The 23,060-nt window shown below is 31.6% G+C and overlaps 1 protein-coding gene across 2 annotated transcripts in view; it reads right to left on the bottom strand.

Annotated features, from left to right (window-relative positions):
* LOC124533675 (TNF receptor-associated factor 4) overlaps positions 1-23,060 on the bottom strand; it is an 80,915-nt gene that overhangs the window by 19,528 nt on the left and 38,327 nt on the right. Inside the window, exon 1 of one of the 2 annotated variants that reach the window (XM_047109095.1) lies at positions 10,930-11,212. The exons of the other annotated variant lie outside the window; for it this stretch is intronic. Within the exon in view, the coding sequence (XP_046965051.1) occupies positions 10,930-11,127 (198 nt within the window). The 5' untranslated portion in view covers positions 11,128-11,212. Of the gene's footprint in view, positions 1-10,929; positions 11,213-23,060 lie in introns of those variants that run through there. 2 annotated transcript variants of the gene reach the window in all.

Here is a 23,060-nt window from a genome sequence, read left to right as displayed (position 1 = left end):
ATGATATACATTACAATAATAAAGGGGGAAACCTATTAACACTTACACAATGAAAGTAATGGATTATAGTGTAAAGTTTAGAGGACAAAGTAACTTCTCAATTTGCTGTCATTATAGTTGGTAGGATTGGTCATATTTATATTGCGTTATTAAATAATCTGTAAAAGTAGCCGTAATTTCTTTACTCAAATGTAATTTATTAATAATTCTTACATCTCAAATACATTGTTATATTCGTTCAATATTATTATTGATAGGAGCTTAAGATCATTTTTAATTAAAGTACATTTTTTAAATTATTTTTATGTAATTGTATCTATATATTACTATGTGTACCTATATATCTCAAAGATCGTGTTTAGAGTGGGAAAGACAATATTATATAACCAACCTACGATTCTATATGACATAACGATAGGCATATCGTTGACCCATTGAAGCCGATAATCAGAAATCCGATATGTCACTAAACAGAGTTTCGTTTAAATTTAAATCAATTCGATATTATTGCGAATTTAGAAAGGAGTATTTATTTAAAAAAAAAACTCAACCTACCAAATAGGTTTTGCTAAGATTTGCGCAAGATGCCCTGCCTCTGTGATGTCGGCGATGTGATGATTGCGATAACGCAACGACCCACATCTAACGTTTGTCTTATAGATATTTACTTCTAACTTTACGAAAATAATATTAATTATTTTTAACTTATTTAAAATCAGCACTAAAGATAAATTTGATGGAGTTTATAAAATTTATCTTAACATTAATGCGTTTTAAGTTAGTTATAGTTTTACATACTCATCAAATTAATTTCATCCTTTTAAATGCAAAAATAAATTATATATTTAATAAGATTCAAATTATTTGTTGGTTTTAAGCCCGATTTTTAAATATTTTTCCTTATACATACATTAAAAAAGACAATGTCTAATTTCTTGATTCCTTTTTTTTTATCAATGAGATAGTCTAGAGCGACTTACACCGGTTCTATCGACTCAGACTGACAGATTCAAATATAAATGTTTTTTTTAACAAGGACGAGAACAACAGTTTTTGGCAAAATTCTGTTTTGAAACACATCAAACGGGGCTAAGCTAACGAGAGGACCAGCGGTTCGGCTTTAAAATATAGCATTTGTTGCTTTTATAACCACAAATTTGCATGAATTTCCAAATATTTTTCATTCTTTAATTATTGCAAATTATGTAAAATATTGTCATTAATAAGTTAAGATTAATCTGTGTCAATTAACATATTAAAATTTTGTGTTTCTGATTACGTAAATCGCGGTGCCCTTGACGTAGTAACATCCTGACATGGTTTTCTCTAAATGTTTTCTATATATGATCTACTCTCTAAATATGATTTTATACAGTATGCTTTTTTCTCAAGATCGAAATGAAAGCAATGTTAAACCTGTCTCGCAAAACAAAGTTGATAAAAATACTTCTTTAAAAAATTGTAATTTCTTTGTGAGTCCCGTATGTGGTACCACTTAGTTGATTGCATTTACGCACTCACACATGCGAAACTTTCTGACGTAGTACTGAGAACTTACAATAGGTATCGCACGTAAGATATATAAAAAAATTAAAGGTATTGCAACGCATTCATACTGTCTCTTTAAAATGTATGCTTAGGGTATCCCGATTTACATAAATGTGCGATTTTCTCCATTACGTATTCAAGTCATAGACAATTGAACGTGTTTGGACATGTCTGAATGAAACCAGCCGGGCTCCGGACTCGTAATGATGAAACAGGTTGAAATTTGAGATCCTTTTTATAAGAAATAAAGACTGCGAAAAAATGCCAAGATAGCAAACACGTAGAATAGAAATATTTTTTAAGATAAATTTTAAAAGAATCTTAGCTGTATTTGACAATGACTTAAACTTTTATCTTGTTCCACTGACATAATGTAAATTTAAAAAAAATAAAACGTCAAGATTGAACAGTCGATTGAAAATATAGGGCCGCCATATTGCATTTGTGATGACATCACAAAATCTATTTATTACACTTGATTTTATGAATGATTTTTATTGACGTCATATTTTGTGTATCATTTAGACAAATCGAAATTTTAAAAGAACTTATGTTAATTATAATTACATATATTTTCTATCATTGATTGTTTTGTTTGATGATTTTCTGATGCATTTTATATACATGTTTGCAGTTATTTTTCATGTAGTAGTATTAATAAGTAGTACATGACATATCCCCTTTACAAGTTATTTTGAAGAAGTATCCTTTGTATATCTATGGAACACAATAAACATACATTCATAAACGCGTAAGTATGTATTGACATAACTGCTGATGAGTGAGTTACGTTGAGTGCATACTGTTAATTACAACGGAGTTCTCACGCCTCTTAGTCAACGACGGTAATGCTTTCCAAGAAACTAAACGTGTTAAAAAATAATTAAACCGATAAAGATTAAGCTAATATATAGAAGCATTCTTAATTTAAACTTTGTTAATTTGTTTAATCAATAAGTATAGGGCATTGACGTTACATTTTTATGATTAATTTTACATTCGAATTTCAAAATATTTTAAACATAGAACTATAAATGTTACCAGGTATAAATAATAATTTAAAACTGACCTCCAATAAGTCGTACAAAAACTCCACATAGCTCATCGCGAATTGTAAGCACAAGTGAAGACGACACACAGCCACTGTTGAGAGAATTATAAAAAAAAAATAGCATCTATGTGAGGTTATGCCACACCTGGGCCGCCTACACAAACCTGCCCCTGATGACCTGGCTCGCTGTATATGGACACCAATCGACAGGTTTGTCGTTAAAACTGCTATGTTTACCGTTCAGAGACGCTAATTATAAACTTAGAATAATTTTAATAAAGGTCGTTTTTTATTGATTGATATTTCACAATTATTATTCTTTGTGACTGGTCATATATATTTTTATATTTCTTGTTTGCGTAAAGTTATATGTGTACGTTATAAATGTAGACATTAAGCCCGTATGTAATGTAACTAAAACAACAATTTCACATCGGCCAGTCTGAGACGAATCTCATCGTGCCAAACCGGTCTTAAAAGTAGGCTTGCAAAATCCACTTCCTACAGCGTTAGTTATTCAGTTGCATATTATAATCTTAACAAAAGAATAAACGATTCAAATAATACTTTTTTGTACATAGCTAATTTACAAAATAATATCGTCGTTCGAATAAATTAAAAAAAAAGGTGTCACTTTGACAGTGACGTAACTATACAATAAATTACAGATTGTAATTTTGAAAATAGGACTATGAGACGGAAAAAAATGTTTACTAATAATCGAAACAGAAGTATAGGCAGCTACAGTTTAAAACGATCGTCTAAACTCGTTAATAAATCATGCTACTTACACATTATAATGCACTGTATCAGTAGAATAACAGATAATGTATATAATGATAGACCAGAGATACGAACAATCAAATGACTGACGAAAGCATGGGTTTTAATATACTCTGTTCAACTCACGCCCGAGGCGTTGTATGCATTGTTTTTTTTTAAACCTAACCCAATCGAATCCGTATGCAACCTCCGTGGGAACCTTAGGATTGGATTTGGATGCCTTAGGATTGTAAGTTATTTAATTTTGCAAAATTCGATATTTAGTGCCCGAGGCGAATGATTTCGATCTCGCAAGTCAAGGGCGTTTTACGGCTCCTGATTACAATGGCGGTGCGAATGGGACAGCTTTTTAAACGATTAAGGTTAAGAATGGCGGATGTAATAATTTAGCTTACAACCGCTTATTGTTTCGAGAAACATTAAAATTAGTGATAAAAGCTGACCATACGTGTACTTGTAATTACAAATGCCCTACAAACCTTTATAGTAATATTTACATTGCATTACTGCCAACATTTCACGTGATAATCTTAATATAATGTTTTTTTTTTTTTTATTGAATAGACAGAGATTTACACAAACTACTATTTCTTATTCTCAAATAAAATCTAATGTTTACACAGAATGCATATAATGAAAAATGGAGATGAATGATAAATAAAAAAAAATGATTATGGCAAAGGACAAAATAAATTTGTTTAAAAAACATTGTTACGTCTGATTGTTATTATTCAACAATCGACAACCTACCGGGTTTTTATCTTTGTTTCTGGCGATTAGGCATTCAGATGTGCAACAATCGTAGAGCCGATAAATTTTGAGGCGGTTCGCGTACGCATTACAAAACGATGACTAAACCAGCGTATTTCCAACTCTCTCACAACCTGCGTATCGTTAATGACTAAGGCGAAATATTGACTGCGACTTGCTGTAAAATATTCGACACGCGTTTGCCTGGGTCATATTCAAACTCAATGGCCTGCAAAGTTAGCTAAAGCTGATTTAAATATTCCTAAGTCTATAAGCAGGAAAGCTTCTTACTTGATTCCGTCAAAACAGCTGAACAAATTCAAAAGAAAAATGGTAATTTATCATGACCTGGCATCAATGGAAGGATCGAGGAACAGATCCAAAAAGATATGCTGTAATATTCAACATCAATTATCATCTTATTTAAATTTAGAACGTTTTGTAAGTACGATTTGGGTTTGGCCATTTCTAAATTCACTTCGAGAATAATGGCATAATTTCTTTGAATGTCAATTTCAACCGTAAAATTGCACCGAATTACCTTGACAATGACAATGGATATCTACAAATTAAGATTTCCAACAACCAACATTACTTAATCAAGTACAATCTGTGCCATTGAATTAAGTGGAATTGGACAAACGCCGCATAATGCTTTACGGTTCAGAGATTTTTCTCACAGTATACAAACGCAGCTTAACAAAATTATATGTGTTCTTGGTATTCATTTAAATATAAACCCTGTTACAACTTTTGTTAAGACAATTATAGGCTATCAATAACTGTGTAAAATTTGTGACAAAGAAAATTGATTCTTAGATTGTAAATCTTATGGTATATTTTAATGATAATGGATCTGCTGATACGAAGGACAACGGATGTCCAGTGCGGTCAAATTATTCGGTTCGCCTTCGAAGTTTAAAACGAACGCGCATCCGGTCAATTGAACATCAATATAACTTATTACTGATTCAAAGGTCTAATGTAAATTTATGGGAAACGATCGATGAATTAATTGTTCCTGTTTATTGCCAAAATTTAAATTTCGAACCGAATAATAATCTTTTAAATTCAAATAATTAGCTAAGACGTATCGTTGTTTAGAATCATGGAAATGATTATAACGATATTACGCGATCATATGATTCTCTTAATGTGGAGGTTTAAAAATAACAATAAAAGAAAGCATTTAATGATGTAGGTAATCATAAAGGTTTAACTACAGTGAGAAACGATCTTATTAGCATCATCCATGTCATTAAGCATGATCACAATCTGACCCTATAGACTATCTGACACTTAAATACCATACTAACAATGATTAAAAATAATATCTAAAACTATTCTTAAACGAATCACTAATAATTAAAGTAATTTTATTATTAAATCATGTATACAAAGAACGTTTGAATCGAGATGGTTATAAAATGATACGTTGTCAGTTATTTATTGTAACGTAATTATGGATTTGTGATGGATCGAATGGAGAATACACCCTTTGATGTGAGCTGCGTTTTATTTCACATGATCACAGTGATTTTGAATTCTTTAATATACTGTATAGATTTTGGAATGGTTTTCATTTAATAGGTTGTTTGTTTGTTAAAATTCATCTTCAATATATTCTCTTTTCAAATAGACAAATCGTCATTTTTCTTAGACAATCGAATAAGTTTTTGTATTCAGAATGATGATTCTGCATATTATTGTTTATGTTCTGCGTAAATAATAACTAATGCTAATTTGTTTTCTTCTTATTCATTGGATAATATACCTTATTTATTCATCATTTTTATAAGTTAAATTTAATTTAATAAATCGCCAATACTGAGACTATTTCAACGTGACCTATTAACTTTGTTATTGTTTATTTTTATTTATGTAGTTATGGAAATTTAGTTTTAAATATTTCTTAATTCTTCGTATAAAATTTTCTATTTTAAATAACTAAATTAACGAATATCTGAATAACGCAACGCAAGTACGATCGATGATACTAAAAGATCGCAGAATCGTTTGCTATTGTTAATAAAATTTATGACTAGATCAATCGAACGCTTTAAGGTGATCAAACAGAAATAGTGCTGCATAGAGTAACAAAGGTTAAAGGCACTTTTAGTACTAAGAGCTTGGACTCAAGACATATACCAATAAACATGACTTCGACACAAAACAGACGCACCGAAAAGGGGACGTGCTTTGTTTAGATCTTGTATAAATAAATTTCAAGTACTGCCCTTTGAAATACTTCAATATTTTTTTAAGAAAAATTATCAGTTGTTCCAAAATTAAATGTATTTACTTGTTTGATGTTTTTGATTGATTTAGTAATATTATGTACATCACTAATGTGATGATATTATTATCAAAACTTTTTAAAGCAACCAATACAACTTTATTAATTTATTGTTATATGACTGAGTATCCTATACAATAATAATTGACTTACTGCCTAAGAAACCTTTGAATACTATGATATTATACACCGATATTTATATTCTCTTAAATCAATCATTTCTTGTTGAATATTGTTATTTTGACAGAATTATGAGAAGCAATATTACTTGCGTGGATCATGATAATCATTATGTATTATTCTTACCCTCGCCTTCATAGCGAAATATAATATGTTATACAAAATGGTAACTAAATAAAATTCAAAGAAATCTGCCATCTGCTGTTGAAATCAGCTGATCAATATTAAAATCATGTCGTCCATTCAGCTTCCACTCAGGTAGTTGATTTTTTTTAAATTGTATTCATGTGTCAGCTGTTTGGTGCGTGCGCATGCCTTAAATCTTCAAAGTTTCCGATAGGCACCAAACATCTGCTCTCGGCAGGTGCCTTGGTGGAATTCACGAAATTTTAAGTTCGACCTTTAAGTAATTACGATTCGCTACATCTGCTGTTATGAGTGTAACATTAAAGGCATGTGTTAAATGATCAGCATTTTTAAACGATTGGGTAACATTTGGTTACCTTATCAAAATGTTTCAAAAAACATCGGAGCTATTTTGCTCTGAGATAAAATACTGTCTGCAAATTTTTGAGTTTTCTCGTTACCGCTAAAGGCTATTACAATAAAAGCGGATCTAAGTTGCCCTTAATGGATTGGTTGGCAAACTATGGCTAGAGATGGCACACACGTTCGCGGTTACCATTACGTAAACAGTTGATTATGATTTTTTTAATGTTTAAACATGCCTCGGCGGAGCGGCAACCTTAAATTACACGTAATATTGCATTACTTTTCTCACTCCTAGATTTTGATTTAAACTGCAATAACACACAATATTTATTTTTTAATCGCCTGATTTCAAACCCAATCCCTTTGTGGTATCTTATAACGGATTATTTGATATTTAACTTTCATGTATTATCTGTATATCCTTTCTGATATTTGTTCATACACCCGGATTCCATTTTATCACTTGGAAATCTTTTTTTTTGCATCCGTACCCATGCGAGTGTTATATTTCCATACTTTAGTGATATTGTTCATATCTTGTGCCATATCCGTTAGATATCAGATATCGCATAACATGGATACTTTGCAATGTAAAGTAATTCCATATAATATATAGAAATTATGTACGAAATGTAAAGTTGCGTTCACAAGTTTTTTTGGATAGGGTTGTAACTTTTTCCCTTTTCATTATAGTCACCATATTATAATACGTCGCATTATACTGGTAGATACTGCACCTTTGTCAAAGTAATAGTATTTTAGTGTTTTATTGTCAGCTAGTGGGATCATGGCGTTATTTTTAATATTTATAAAATTCAACATTTCGTTACTTTCGAAATATGAACAACGGACATAGCTCATATTTTCTACATGATCAGTAATTTTACCAGTTTAAACTGGTTTTGCGACTTTTTTCAAACATCACTCACGAACATGATATGACAGGTTATTTGCACTTAATTTTTTTGATCATAAACTGGGACACAAAATTTACAGTATTTGAAGCTGGTTGCGATTACATACAGATATTATTATGTTTTCGATTGCCGCAGCTATTCGCCATTTTGAACTAGACATGTCAACCAATCAAAGTATAGATTAGATATCTACTATAAAAAATATGAAAAAAAAATACAGCAATAAGAAATTATAATAATTTTTACGCGAAGGATGAAACAGTTTGCGGTATTGAAGTCTTCATTATCCCGGTTTTGAATGGGCTCGCCGATGCTGTTTTCTGTACACCCGTCAAACAGCTGACGGAACAAAAAATCACCCCTCTTCCTTTATCTCTAGTGGATTCAATGGCCACTTATATTATTACCTTAAACATCTTCGATCGAGTAAGAATGAGTAATAACTGGCTGGAAATATTTATATAATAGCCAATAACTACAATAATGTTTTAAAGACATAGCATTATTGTCTATATTTGGCAGAAAATAAAAAAAACAAAAAAATACTTATATTAATTATCTGTGTATATTTTTTTATGTTTTACAAATCAAACCGTATATCCATCGACCCAGGAACTATTAACGTAGAACGCATGTCTATTCCATTTTCAAATCAACATAAGGTTTTTTTTTTAAACTCATGTGTGCACGGTTCGCTTCCCACCAGTAGCTTGCACATGGCATCGAGGAATTTGACACGCAGATGTTCGTTCCGCCACAGACACAATAAAATACCTAATAAACATACCCATTACTTTCTTCAAAATAAAAACCGACTCAAAATATTTAAAGGTGTGTACATTTTAAGTATAAATTTTTACTGAACAAAAATATTTAAAAAATTTAAAAAGAGAACATCTTAATTTTACAACAGATTAAATAATAACACTACAATTTACAATATAGATCGAATAAAAAGTAATAACAAAACGAGAAAGCTAAGCTGCGACATCCATTAGCGTGGACGAGCGTGAGTTACGATGCATATGGCAAGATCATTGAAGGCATTTTGAAATGTCATTCTGTTGACTATTAAAAAATAAGTGTCTGTCTTTATGGGCATATTTTAAAAGCACGCGATGACAAAAAAGGTCAATTCACAACTTGGACCAAAGGCTAACCTTAACAGGGTTCAACATTGTTTGTTGCAACGGAACGCAATCCGCATTCCATTCTCCTTAGTTTAAAATTCGCGCTAAATATTTACTACCAATAAATGATGGCGAGGCGTTTTTTCTTTTTTCAATTTAATATAAGTCAAAAGCTACACGCTATAAAACCGAAATCGTTTTTTCGGATATTGATTGCTTTCTTTTACGATTACAAATGAATATTTATTTTATTACATGTTTCGTAATTTACTGTCGTTTGAAGGTATGAGATACTTTGACATACTACGGGCGTAAAATTGGAACAGTTTAGTTGCAAAATCTTTTACGGTCGTAAATAAAGAATACGCTTGAGTGGCTTCGAATTAATAATGTGTTTGACGACACATTTTTTTAGTTTTTATATTCTTATTGTTGTAATTTTAAATTCTTAAGGTGACTACAACATTACCACGTAACAAATAATGTTATACAATTGAGCGTAGCTGATCTAATTGTCTCTGTGTTCGTCCACTCTATGTTAGTTAATAATTATTAATTAATATAATACTTGGGATTTCCTTAAGCCTAAACTTAAAGTAATTTCTTGTTATTTCACTCGCCCGACGTGTCCACTTCAAACATGACACACATTTCAATAAACAGTTTCAATTTAATACTTTCATATTCAGAGATGCAAATGTTAGTGTAAAATAACAGTAATAATAAAGTTATTACACAAACGAATTGCGCAAACACATATACGCATGACGATATGGGTCAGTAATGAAGTATAAAATGAAACCTATACTTTGAGTATCGATGCAAAACCTAAATAAGTTTGAGACACTTCAGCATTTAGAAAGGCATCTCAAAAGGTGAAAGTCATGTGCTATCTTGCTTTGCAAAAACTCGCATCTCTGTGCGGCCTTGTCAAGGTGAGTGCAAGGGGGACATAACGGTGCGCCTGCGCAGCGCACCGGCTACCGCGTACCACGACGGTAAACAGCTGACAATACCGCTGTAAACAACGTCCATCGAACGCCCAAACCGATACAACGTTTAAACTTCCTAAACAAAAGCGTCTATATGTTTTAAATTTTGCGTTAGTACGACGAAATGTTTTCTACGTGGGAAACAAGACACGTATCGTTCATTTCCTTTCAGAAACCTACAGCTTAATAGCTGGCTAATATGGTAGTGTTTTAGCATTTTGGGCACGTATTTTAGTCTTTTATAGAAGACCAGTTATATCTAACTGTGTCATCTTTTAGGGATAAGGGTATGCTTTCAAATGGATTGTAAACAGACAATTTTTGAATTTGGAACAGTTATAAACAACAGCCAAACAATATGAATATAGTATGAGAGTATTTCACAAGTTCGACTTGCTGTTATACAATAGTAAAAGTAAAATAATGGTTATAGTATTATAATATTAAATAATATAATGTATCATTAAAATAAAGACCGTTAGTGTGGCTATCACCTGCGATATTTGTAATTGATAATATAAAGAGTCGTGTTGTAAAAATAGTTCTAGAACCGGTTGAACGTCTAGCTCACAAAATTACTTAAAAATACTTTTAGTGACATTCAGTAACAATTGACTGGAAACGTTACACATGAATGCTTTCTGGAACTCAAATACGCGTTTGGAAAACTTAAACGCTTTAGGAGACTTCGGATAAAGCTTTTTAACATGCATACTCCGTTCCCGGACCCTTTCTAACATGTAATACGAAAAACTTTAAGGGTCCTTCCCCAAGTAAAAGGGCGACTTACTATTTGACTGATCTCGGTGATAGGGATCGGCGAAATTGTTTTGTCAGAACCCTGCGGCAGAGACGATGCACTGGGGGTGGGCGAGACCCCCGGGGATCCCGGCTGGACATTGACCACGCTCTCCTTCGACGTACGGTTCGGAGACAGCCTAGCTGGGAAGCTGAGCGTCTTCGTCCACTGGGACAAGCTGCGCACCATCTTGGCTGTCCATAAGCACTACACGTTCACTGAACTCAAAACAAGCGCGAGCGACACATACACTCCCCACGGCGGTTAGCGGACGAATGCGATCAACGATGCCATCAAAACTTACGGGCTGTGCAAGTTACGACGTGTATGGCGTTAGCTTGTGTGCGTAGGGTGTGCACGCGTGTGCGTATTGCACGGACTGGTATTGGATTGGGAGCTCGTTGCGGGTCCGATCTTTTGTTTATCGATGGGGCGGCCACCTTACCACTTCTAAATTGAGAGTCTTTGTATAAATTTTTGCACAAGATTTAATTATAAATTAGCAAAGTAGACTCACAGAAAATAATTATTTTATTTTTAAACTCAATGTGATTTGTTATTAATGATCTCTCCTCTCTATTTTTACAAATAGTTAATCATGTTTTAAGTGATGTAGATTGTGATCTTTACGTCTGTATAAATTTAACATGTAATACTAAAAAAATTCAATAGTCACACATGAATGTACCTATAATTATACCACCCTCGCAATCCTATATAAAAATGATTCAGGAATTAGCAACGGTAAGCGAAGGCCGAAAATAACTGCACATGGCATTCCTAGGGTCGAACCCCTTTCAAACTACGAATTGTCAAATGCATCAAATGTTACTCTTTAATTTTTATAATTAATCAATGGATGTTACAGGGTAAATGATGTAGGCTTATTAGTATAGCATAATATGTTTTAAAACTGGTTTTTAGAACAAAGATCCAAAAGTCCGACATGTTTGGACAGGTCTATTAATTTAAAATAACGAATTAAATTTTTTGAATGGTTCAACCGTTTTCTGATGAACTGTGACATATCGTTTCTTGATCGAGTTAAATAAAAAAATTAAAATTGCAATGAGTTTTTCGCTTTACATTTTTTTTTTGTTGAATAATGTATTCGAAAATGACATGATATTTTGTTATAGTAAATCTATTTATTGCACTCAAATGATCATACAAAAAAACTTTACAAAGGCGGTCTTATCCAAATAAGGTACTCGTTTATCTATAATCCTAAAAGCACTATGGTTGATATAAGTCGTTAAAATCTGTGGAAACATGTCTGAACAAGTGATTGAAAAAAAAACTAAATTAGTAATTAATTATATTTTATATGAGATACATATGTATAGACACTAAAGATTCGTCATAATTAGTTTAATTTGTTGTGTACTTCATATCACTCCGTCCGAACTTCACATGGGAAAAAAGAGGGGTATAACCCTTGACATTATTATTAATGAGATAGAAATTCACAAATACTGTGATATATTAGTATCTATCCATTGAAGCCCTCACATTTCACGCATATATTCAAATAAATTACTTGCACAATCTCATAAAATACGGCAAAATGTAAAGTCAATATTTTTCACAATAAACGTATAAGATTAACGTGTTATTCATTTTAACAAGGGTTAATAACTGTATCAAATAAATCGTAAACTTGACGTTTATTTTTTATACTTAAAATGATAACATACGCATAAATAAGAGATCAGATATATTTTTACCAACCTTTCTTTCATTTTTAAGGCCTTTGATTCTTATACTTTAGGTACTAGTCTTAAATCATGTAAGTACTCTTAATGCATTTTTAATTGATTTCCAAGATTAGTAACGGTGACTTACTATCAGGAGGCCCATTTGCTCAGGCGCTAAGACGATCAAACAATTATTTTTATGATCTAGTAAGCTAGATCATAAATATAATTGTATATATTTATTATGGCTCATTTGTATATTATATTATATCTAAATCTAAATTAAAGACCACATCGTAGTAAGACAAAGACGTGTGTTGTTTTTTTGATTATGGCCATTTGAAACTCAAAAACAATTTAACGTACCTAACCCTACTTAACTAATATTTAAAGATAACTTCTTGTTGTGTAATTAGGTATATAGATTTTCAAATATAAATATAAGGACATTTGATACATTCTATAATATATTTAAACAGACAAAAAAAAGTTTTAAAATGATCACAGGCCTGGTGTTCGGAGTAAGCTGAGAGTTCCCTTTATTCGCCACACATGGGGACCTACGCGAGGCGTAAACTCGAAACAATGGTGCGCAGGATTCGTTGCGTGTTTACTTCCGACGCGCCACGTGCGGTACGCGCAGCTGCCTCGCGCGCCGCCCGCAGCGCACGCCGTAAGTACTCTAGACTTGACGCAAATATAAGTATGGCTCTTCTATTCGTCTGATTTAAGATCTTGATTGATAACCAGACCCACAGATAAATTTTATCACAAATCTTATACATAATAACATTGGAGTGTCTGTTTGTAACAGTAAAACAACCCTTTTTTACTCAACGCATATGTATGTATACACGGTACATAAACCAAATTAACATTTTTTACAATTTTGTCTGTGTATCTGTTTGTTCCGGTTAATCTATGGAACGGTTAGACCGATTTTGACGGGACTTTTACTGGCAGATAACTGATATAATAAGGAGTAGCTTAAGCATAATAATATATTTTTTTGTTATATCAAACGCGTACAAGGTCGCGGGCACAGCTAGTATGCAATAAAAAATGTATTTATAATATAAATTATAAACCCTAATTAATGTTCAAGTAGCGTTATAATTACATAGAAAATTAACATAAACTATTTCTAGAAATTAGTACACTGTACATCGGCGGCAAATACAATAAACACATTAACAAAACAACACTCCGAGCTACCCAAAGACATAAAAACCGAACTATCCTAACATCCTTCCCAATCGATATAAAAAAGGGCCATTAATGCCCCACGCTCAAGGGGCACACTTCCCAAGACAACCCTTGTCTTTGTGATGAAAGTGCCACTATTGTTTGGGACCCATTTCATTACGCTTTAGAGAAAAACTCTATACATCTCATTAAAATATAAGGGTAGTTTTTGATTGACAACCCCTCAGCTCTATTTAGGGTTGAAATAATGAAATAAATTCATACGTATTCATTATTTTAAGTATGAGAATCAACTTCAATTATGTAGTACATGGAAATGTCTATTAAGTAGTTACTTTATTTATTATACATTTTAACACCTGTTTTTGACAGCTGGTTTATTGAACTTTAAAGTATTATGAATCTATATATTATATTAACTGCAAATGAGGTATGACACTTATATTATTGTGTATGTAATAGTATGTTTGTAATGTCTTACAGTCTAATAAAACTATTTATAATTATATTAGTAATCTGTAGTTATAAGTACTTCATAATTATAGTTTGAAAATTGTTTTTGTTCATAATACATACAACTAATAGGCACTTACATTATATTGTATATTTTACCATGGAGCAAAGATCATATAGATTTTATTTTCACAAAAAAAGCATACTTGTAATTAAGACTTTACTTATCACCAAATAATTTATTTAAAACGATACTTTTGAAGTAAAACTTTAAGATCGTGTAAATGTCACTTTGATGGATATGTGATGTCCCTTGACAATACTGTGACGACACGTTCTTGTAAATTACGGAAAGTTTTTGTATCACTGGGCTAAGGCCTCCTCTCTGTTTGAGGAGAATTTTTTTAACATATTCCACCACGCTGTGGTGTGTGGACCATATTCTACCACGTGTGTATTCCACCAATGCGGATTGGTGGAATTCACACGTGGTAGAATTTCTATGAAATTAGACACATGCAGGTTTCCTCACGATGTTTTCCTTTACCGCCGAGCAGGAGATGAATTATAAAGACATATGAAGCACATGAATATGCAGTGGTACTTGTCTGGGTTTGAACCTGCAATCATCAGTTAAGATTCGCGCGTTCTTGGCTCTCATTAACATACAATTATAGATAAAAAGAATATTATAAAATAAGTTAAATAATTTGTAACACAGATAAAACTATAACAAATATATATATTCTTGGCTCTCATCAGCATACAATTATAGATAGTAAAGAATATTATAAATTAAGTTAAATAATTTGTAACACACATAAAACTATAAAAAATATATTAAAAGCATATTCTATTAGCCTTTGCCTCAGATACTTTATTCGAAATGATACACATAAAAAGCGTTGCTCACAAATAGACCTTGAAACGTTACAACGCAAAAAGGTTCACTGCAAAAAGTAAAAAAAAAACGCAACGCATTGTCACCCTCACCTCTCACAGCGAGGTTGTTATTACTCAAAACGCAGTAAGCTCGTATGGTATTAGTCTGCCGTCAATCTTTACCACTATTTAGGGATACGATAAATTATTTCCTTGCACGACATAACTCCTGTTACGTTAAAATTTTACTGCATGTAAAATTTTTATTATGAATTAGTGTATTATTGGTAACTCCATTTATATTAATAAACTGAGCTTTTTCTTTAACAAAAAAAAAATTACTAATATTATAATTGCGAAAGTTTGTGAGAATGTATGTTTATTTGTTACTCTTTCACAAAAAAACTACTGAACGGATTTGGATGATATTTTACAGTAATATAGGTCATACATCATATTAAAACATAGGCTACAATTTATAACGATTTTATGTAATTTGGTCATTATATAACTAATTGACTAATTAATATAAATAAAACCATTGTTACAGTTCGTATTAACCGCACTGCATATTCTTTATTATGTATGATGTAGGTATACAGGTTGTAATTAACATTACTTTTATTTAATAAATTATTTGTATTTGTTTTATTAGTAGTAATACATGTGTATTGCTGAAAGCGCTCTAGCAGTGCTTCATAATTATTACTAAGAATAGAAATAACTCGTTAAGGTAAATAATTAATATAAGCTCAAAAACAATTAGTTAATTAAGGGCTTTGTTACTAATAATTGCCAAATTTGTTGTACTGTTTATCTTAATCGTTTAACAAATAATAATGAAAGCTTTTTACTCAAATATAGTACGTATTGAAATAGTGTTAGGAACTAAAATTGTTTGCTCAACTACTTAATTGATAATGTATTTGTACATAAATAACATTTATCTTTCGTTATCAACTTTTCCCACAGTTTTGGAATCGATTTATGTATATAAAAAAATGTTTGTTAATAGTTTCCGAAACATAGAAATTATCCTCATCCTAATTGAAGCTATTATGAGTTTCTCAATATTACAACCGAATTTAATTCGTATTCTTTTCAAAATAAACTCTATAACTGCATACAGTTTTTCAAACTGACGTTGCCCACTGTGTGAAAAGACACGTGCGATTGTATTATAATAGTCGTTTTTACGATCGTAAAAGTATATTGTTTAGATTAAATGTTATCGAATATTTGCGTGATCAGGAAATGTGTGTAACTTTGAAAGCATTTCAATGTTATTTAATTAATTGCGAATTTTTTAATCGTTAACAGCTGACATCGTGTAAATTATCTATACATAAAATGAAATTGGAGTGTCTGTTTGTAATATTAAAATAGCCCCTTTTACTCAATGCATATGTATGTATTCACGGTGCATATACCAAAATAACATTTATAGCAATTTTTGTCTGTTTGTTTGTTCCGGCTAAAACAGAAGCCGTCTGGAACGGCTGGACCGATTTTGACGGGACTTTCATTGGCAGATAACTGATATAATGGAGTAACTTTTATGGCTACATTATTTATTTTTTGTTAAATTCAAATGAAGTAATAATAGTAATTAATAATTACATGCTGTATAATACATTGAACGAATATGATTTTTTCAAGAATTACTAAAATTGTCGAAACAAATTTAAATTTAACAAATGTGTATCTTAAATATAACGTAGTAATGAATACTATATTGCAGCAGCGTGATATGAGCCAAATCTCTTCAAAAGTTGAAGACTAAGTCCAGCAGTGGGAAATTGTTGTTTTTATACTTTATCCTACATGTATGGAAATAAATAAGACTTCTTCTTATAAAAAGAGACTGATTTAAATACTGTACATTTTTTTTATTTGCAACTTTATATATTTAATATAATAATATAAGATCGTACTAAAATCTAAATCCTTAACATCATAATTTCAAAACAAATTATATTAAAATAAGGTCACCGAGTTTGCCGACTAAGTTTAAAATTAGGACGTTTACACAATATAACCATATGCGAGCCCCATGCCCTACAAACAATGGCAAAATAACACCATATGTGTCACGAATGAAAAAATCAGAAATAGCAAAGTGACCCGCCCACATGGCGTACGGAAGAAACATAAATTATTCTTAAGACCCCTAAAGTACACGTGAACAAATAATTCAAGGCTTTTTAGGGTTTGGTTTATATAATAGAATGTATTATGGGATTTTCCTTAAATATATTATCGGAAGATGTTACTATTGTTTGATTTTTATGTATAATCTTGGTCAACCAGAGTATTATCGTGACAGAATAAATAACAGTAACTACGATGATTATTAATTACTCATAATTTTTTATTTTTTTGTGTTACATGTGTGAAGAAGTTATATTAATTTTTTATTAATCTATGTAATTGTCTAACTTATTTATTTAGGCTGTGGTCATCTTTTTGTACCTATTTGAATCAGGGATTTTAATTTTTCGAATATTTTTATTGTTTTCTCATTTTAAAAAGTGCATTATAATATTCCTTGTGGTCAACCCACATAAAACAGTACGCGAGACATAAAGACATTTGTTTTTCTCTAATATTTTAGTAAAAAATTAGAGAGTCATCGCAGTCATGATATTACCTAACCATGAAGTATATTATACTAATGTATTGTATATATGCAAAATATATTGTAAAACTTCTGATTAGTCCATAAATAAGATTAACTTTCTTTGTATCGTGCAAAGCTATGTAGATCTTCTTTTGTTTAATTTGGTATATTTTCCCTTCAATGTAAATTCTAAAGATATTATCAAAACATTTGGATGAACAATGACATAATAGAAATGTCGTGTGCACGACTAGTACTAGGAATTGTTTATTAACGAATAAGTGACCTGGTTGGCGCCATTTTATTTTTGATTGTCCGAATATAATGGCATACGTGATCACGGCCCATCTTCTAATACGTGACTAATTTTAAAAATCGAAATTAAAATATACGATCGAGTAGGTTATAACAAATAGTTTTTAATGGTCTTTTCAGAAGTTCGATACAAATGAATCTGAGACAATTTCGTATTGTAAATTGTATTGAGAATACGGCACAACCGAAAAAACATAAAGCAGTATGATATTATTGCATGACTTATCATAACATAGTACAAAACAAAGTCGCTTGCCGCTGTATGTCCCTATGTATGTTTAGATCTTAAAAATTACGCAACGGATTATGATGGGGTTTGTTTCAATAGATAGATTGAATCAAGAGAGTTTATATGTAAAATACCTGCACTTAATATTAAATGAACAAAGATAATTTTATTTTCTAAAGTTATGTTGTAAGACGGAGCGTTTGGTAGTGTCTAATGACTGAAAAACTATGAACTTTGTAAGACGCTCGGTTGTTGATACTACTATTTAACTACTTACTACCAATAAACAATCAAACATAATCTCCATATCGCTTATATAAATCTCTTTTAACAACTCCCCCAACAATGAGGTTGATCTCCAGTAATTAATGTGAATATCTAAACTTATTTACGCTAATAGTTTGTTTTAACGTCTAAAGACGCGTTCACAACAACCGAATCTCACGCAGCGATTAATAACATAACTGCCACTCCCGAAACGCATTATCGACCGTTATGACAATTTGTTATGTCACCCTTACGTCCAATCATAGACGATTCTATATTTGAAACGCCAAAAACGTTCCGTCATGAACGTTCCTAATTTGAAAATTTTGAAACAAAGAAAGGGCAGAGAACTTTTAAATCATGGTATAGGTGACATTGATGATGCGTGGAAAAAAGAATATAAAGGCAGTGACACATTTATTAGTACTGTCACTTACCTCTGACAGCTCGTAAGTTTAAAACTTTAATTCGTGATAAGCCTAATGTGTGTTAAGATGTGGATGGATGAGCTACTGGATTTTAGCTTTCACGTTTCGAAATGACCTTTAAATGGGGCGTTATAAACAAAGCAGACGAATATTAGTGTTTTTTGATTCTTGGCTTATCGTAAGGATGTTTTAGAACGTAATTATATTGAGAAATCGTTTGGAATGAAATATAATTTCAATTTATTTTCTCATTTATTTAGGTAAATTATGATATAACATTTTTGTGGTTATTTTTTTATTAAATTATTTATTGCCCCGGCCTCGCACGAGTAAAACACTGATACTAAATACTACAAGGACGTACGTGTATTAAGTCATCACATTAGCGACTTCTAAAATTATCAGTGTTTTTATATATGAAAACCTTGCTTTCAAATCAATCTATCTTTTTAAAAAACACATCACAGATACACATACATGGGGATAGACAGCAGTTAGCGACAATGTTATATACTATGTTATAATAATGAAGAGAATAATGATTTAGAAATAGTAGAAGAATATACTTTTCTGTTTAAAGAAAACATTCATAACGTCAATACGTTACTAAAATTACTTTTAATCTGATGCAACATTAAACACGAAAATTAAATGACCTTTCCGATCCCGAAACAAATCAACTCGTAACACGAAATGACAGATGGCGTTCCTTATTTTTTATTTTATTACAATTCCTCATCTAACTACACCAATTACGTACGCTGACAATATGGTTAGAAACATTTAGGGGCATTAGTCAACTAATTCATTTGACAGGCGCGTCGTAATCATAATCGACTTAATAACACCACTATGACGCCAACCAGAGTGGTTCTGTATGAAAAGAAATCTAATTTTGCAATATTTACTGCGGTTGATAATATTGCTAGTGTGAAATTAACCTTATAAAAAAGTTTTCCCGCACTTCTGAATTTAATTAAAATTATTTGAATTCTTCATTTGATTTCAAGTAATTTAATTAATTATCAATCGAAATTAAATTCCGAGTTTAACGTGTCTCCATTTACATAAAATATATATTCAAATAGGTAATAATAAGTTAGTAAAGTAACAGCCTGTAAATTTCCCACTGCTGAAATAAGGCCTCCTCTTCCATTAAGTCTCCTTAATATTCCTTAAAGGGTTTGGAACATATTCCACCACGCTGTTCCAATGCGGGTTGGTGGAATGCACATGTGGCAGAATTTCGATTAAATTAGATTAGTTTTCCTTCACCGCTGAGCATGAGATGAATTATAAACACAAATGAAGCACATATGTATATATAGTGGTGCTTGCCTGGGTTTGAACCCGCAATCATCGGTTAAGATGCACGCGTTCTAACGACTGGGCCATCTCAGCATAACAAATTAATAAATATTGAAGTATGAAAAAAACTATAGAAGAGTTTTAAATTATATAATTTATATTATTTCAACAATGCATAGCGGACATCCGGTAACCGTTTTAGTGTTGTTATCAATTTATCAACGCCCGTATACATCAATTAAGACATTCCAGCTGAAATCCCACAAATACTTCAACACGCATAAGGCGCGTTATAACCTATCTAATATATATTCATTAATAACTACGAAAGGTTTTAGAGAAGCGTGTTTTCAAAATAAATTAAGAGGCGACCCGCCTTTTAATTAAATATATTAGAAACTTGCTGTGCCCGCGACATAGTACGCGTTTAAATTTAACAAAAAAAAAATTATTGTAGCCTAAGTTAATTATTATATCAGTTATCAACCAGTGAAATTCCCGTCAAAATCGGTCCAGCATTTCCAGAGATTAGCCGGAACAAACAGACATACACACAAAAATTGTAAAAAATGTTATTTTGGTATATGTACCGTGTGTATATACATATGCATTGAATGAAAAAGGGTTATTTTAACACTACAATTAGACACTTCAATTTTGTGATAAAAAATTGGAAATCCAGTGTTGCCAGATTTCCAAGCGCTGGTAGTCACTTTCTTTCAAATAAGCCTTCATAGCGTTTGTCTAAACGTCATAAAAATACAGACAAACAACCTAGTCTGAATATTGAGTCTATATAGGGCTGGTTAAGTACAGGCGTTATTTCAATTCAATAAAAGTTTGTATATTATCGACAAAGTCTACGACATGCTATAAGTACAATGGACTCCGTCAGCTGCGATGTGAATGGGACAGATGCGAATGCTTTCGAACAAAACATTCAATTTAATGGTTCGGCCCGTACTGTCAATCTTTCGGTTTTAACGTTCATATCTGAAATGTGTAAAATTTTATTTCATTACATACTTATTCAACTTCACCTGTTCCTATAGCTGATGTTTATATGTGTAGGTCAAATCTTACTAATTATAAACCAGTTTCTATTGAGCTAATTAATATACATATAAGCACATGTACGGTGCTATTGATAAATAAGCTTTTAAGCTAGCGTTCATCTTTATTTTCATGTTTTTGATAACAAAATATATGTGCCAAATTTGACACGTTTATGTCAAATAGTTTTTGAGTCAAAAGAGGCACCAAATGGTTCGTGTCATATTACACACGGTGCTACTCGCCAGTTCTGTTACCTGAACTTGGTTGACACGCTACCGCGTATCTAGATAAAATTTCCAAGGGTTTAATATTTGTATATCAACAATATACCGCTTTATTAAAATTGTGAACTAAAAGAAAACTATACAGAAATTAAAAAAAGTCCCGGACAGATCTCATCACCAGTGCTGTCAAGACGATCAGTCAAAAGATTTTGCACCATCAAAGATTTCAGAAGAAAGTTAATTTGCAAACGGTATAAAGTAATCATTAAAGAATAATACGCTTCAATCTATTAAATTAATTCAGTATATCATCGTATATAGAGCATTGCAGTCTACAATTTACAAATAGCAAGGAAAGGTTCAAATTTCACATCGTTTTAACATTGATGCAATATGAAGACAATAGCAGTCCCATGGCGATTATAAGATACATTACTGCTATTCTTAAATAAACAGTTACGTAACCTTTCATAAACAACATTCACCATATTCCTTTCCCACTAATTATTACTTCCACATAGTTCTCTGATCAACACGATATCTTAATAAAACTTATGTAAGTGAATTTGAAATAGTTTTTAAATCTTCTTCATTTCTTTATTTGCGTTTTTTAATGTGAAATTAATGAGAATGAAAAATGTTGTCTATATTTTTTAAAGCAGTTAGCAGTTATTTTATATTACTGGAATTATTATGAATTCATGACGATTGTTATTGTAATCACACATTAGATAATTGAATAAATAATCGTTCTAGACTATACTTTCAGCAGCAACAGTGGTTTTAGACTAGACTATAAGTAGCCTATCAAAAACTGGATAAGAGATGATTTCTAGATAAGAAACACTGCCTGGAAATTTAAGCCAACTCGTGCTCTGACTTCCTAAGGATGTATGAGATTTCTCCTTAGTACAGAACGTGATCATTAGAGAGAAACGAACTCCATCATCTATTTGGCGAGTAAAATAATATAATAGTAGTAATAGTCAATAATAATAATACCAATAGTCAGGGGCCATCTGATAATCAGTGTCAGTATTGTCTTGTGTATAATCGATGTAATGTATGTGTATGTGTAGCAAAATAAATGGTTGGAATGGTTTTAAAAAAAGAACAGATAAAAAACGTTGCCCAACATTAAACTGTCAAATGCGTGACGCACTATGTGACAATTAACATTTATTAATAAAATCGATTCGATGCCGCATACGTCAACTAAGACAGAATTAAGTGTGGGATCTTATCGCTACTTAGTCCGTAGCCCAATTAGAGGTTATTTATTTAAGGCAGGGTGGTCCGACAAAACGACGGTGCGCTATTTGTTGTCGGCGATCGGTTCGGTCGACCCCCGTCAATTGGATGATGTCAGTTACCATGTTCTGTCGCAGAGTCTAATTTTGGTGATCGCGTTAATGTATCACGGCATTTGATATTTCA

The sequence above is a fragment of the Vanessa cardui genome, chromosome 11 (assembly GCF_905220365.1).
Source record: "Vanessa cardui chromosome 11, ilVanCard2.1, whole genome shotgun sequence".
Classification (NCBI taxonomy): Eukaryota; Metazoa; Arthropoda; class Insecta; order Lepidoptera; family Nymphalidae; genus Vanessa; species Vanessa cardui.
Note: the sequence above shows the minus strand (reverse complement) of the source record. Positions and strands in the feature narration are given on the sequence as shown.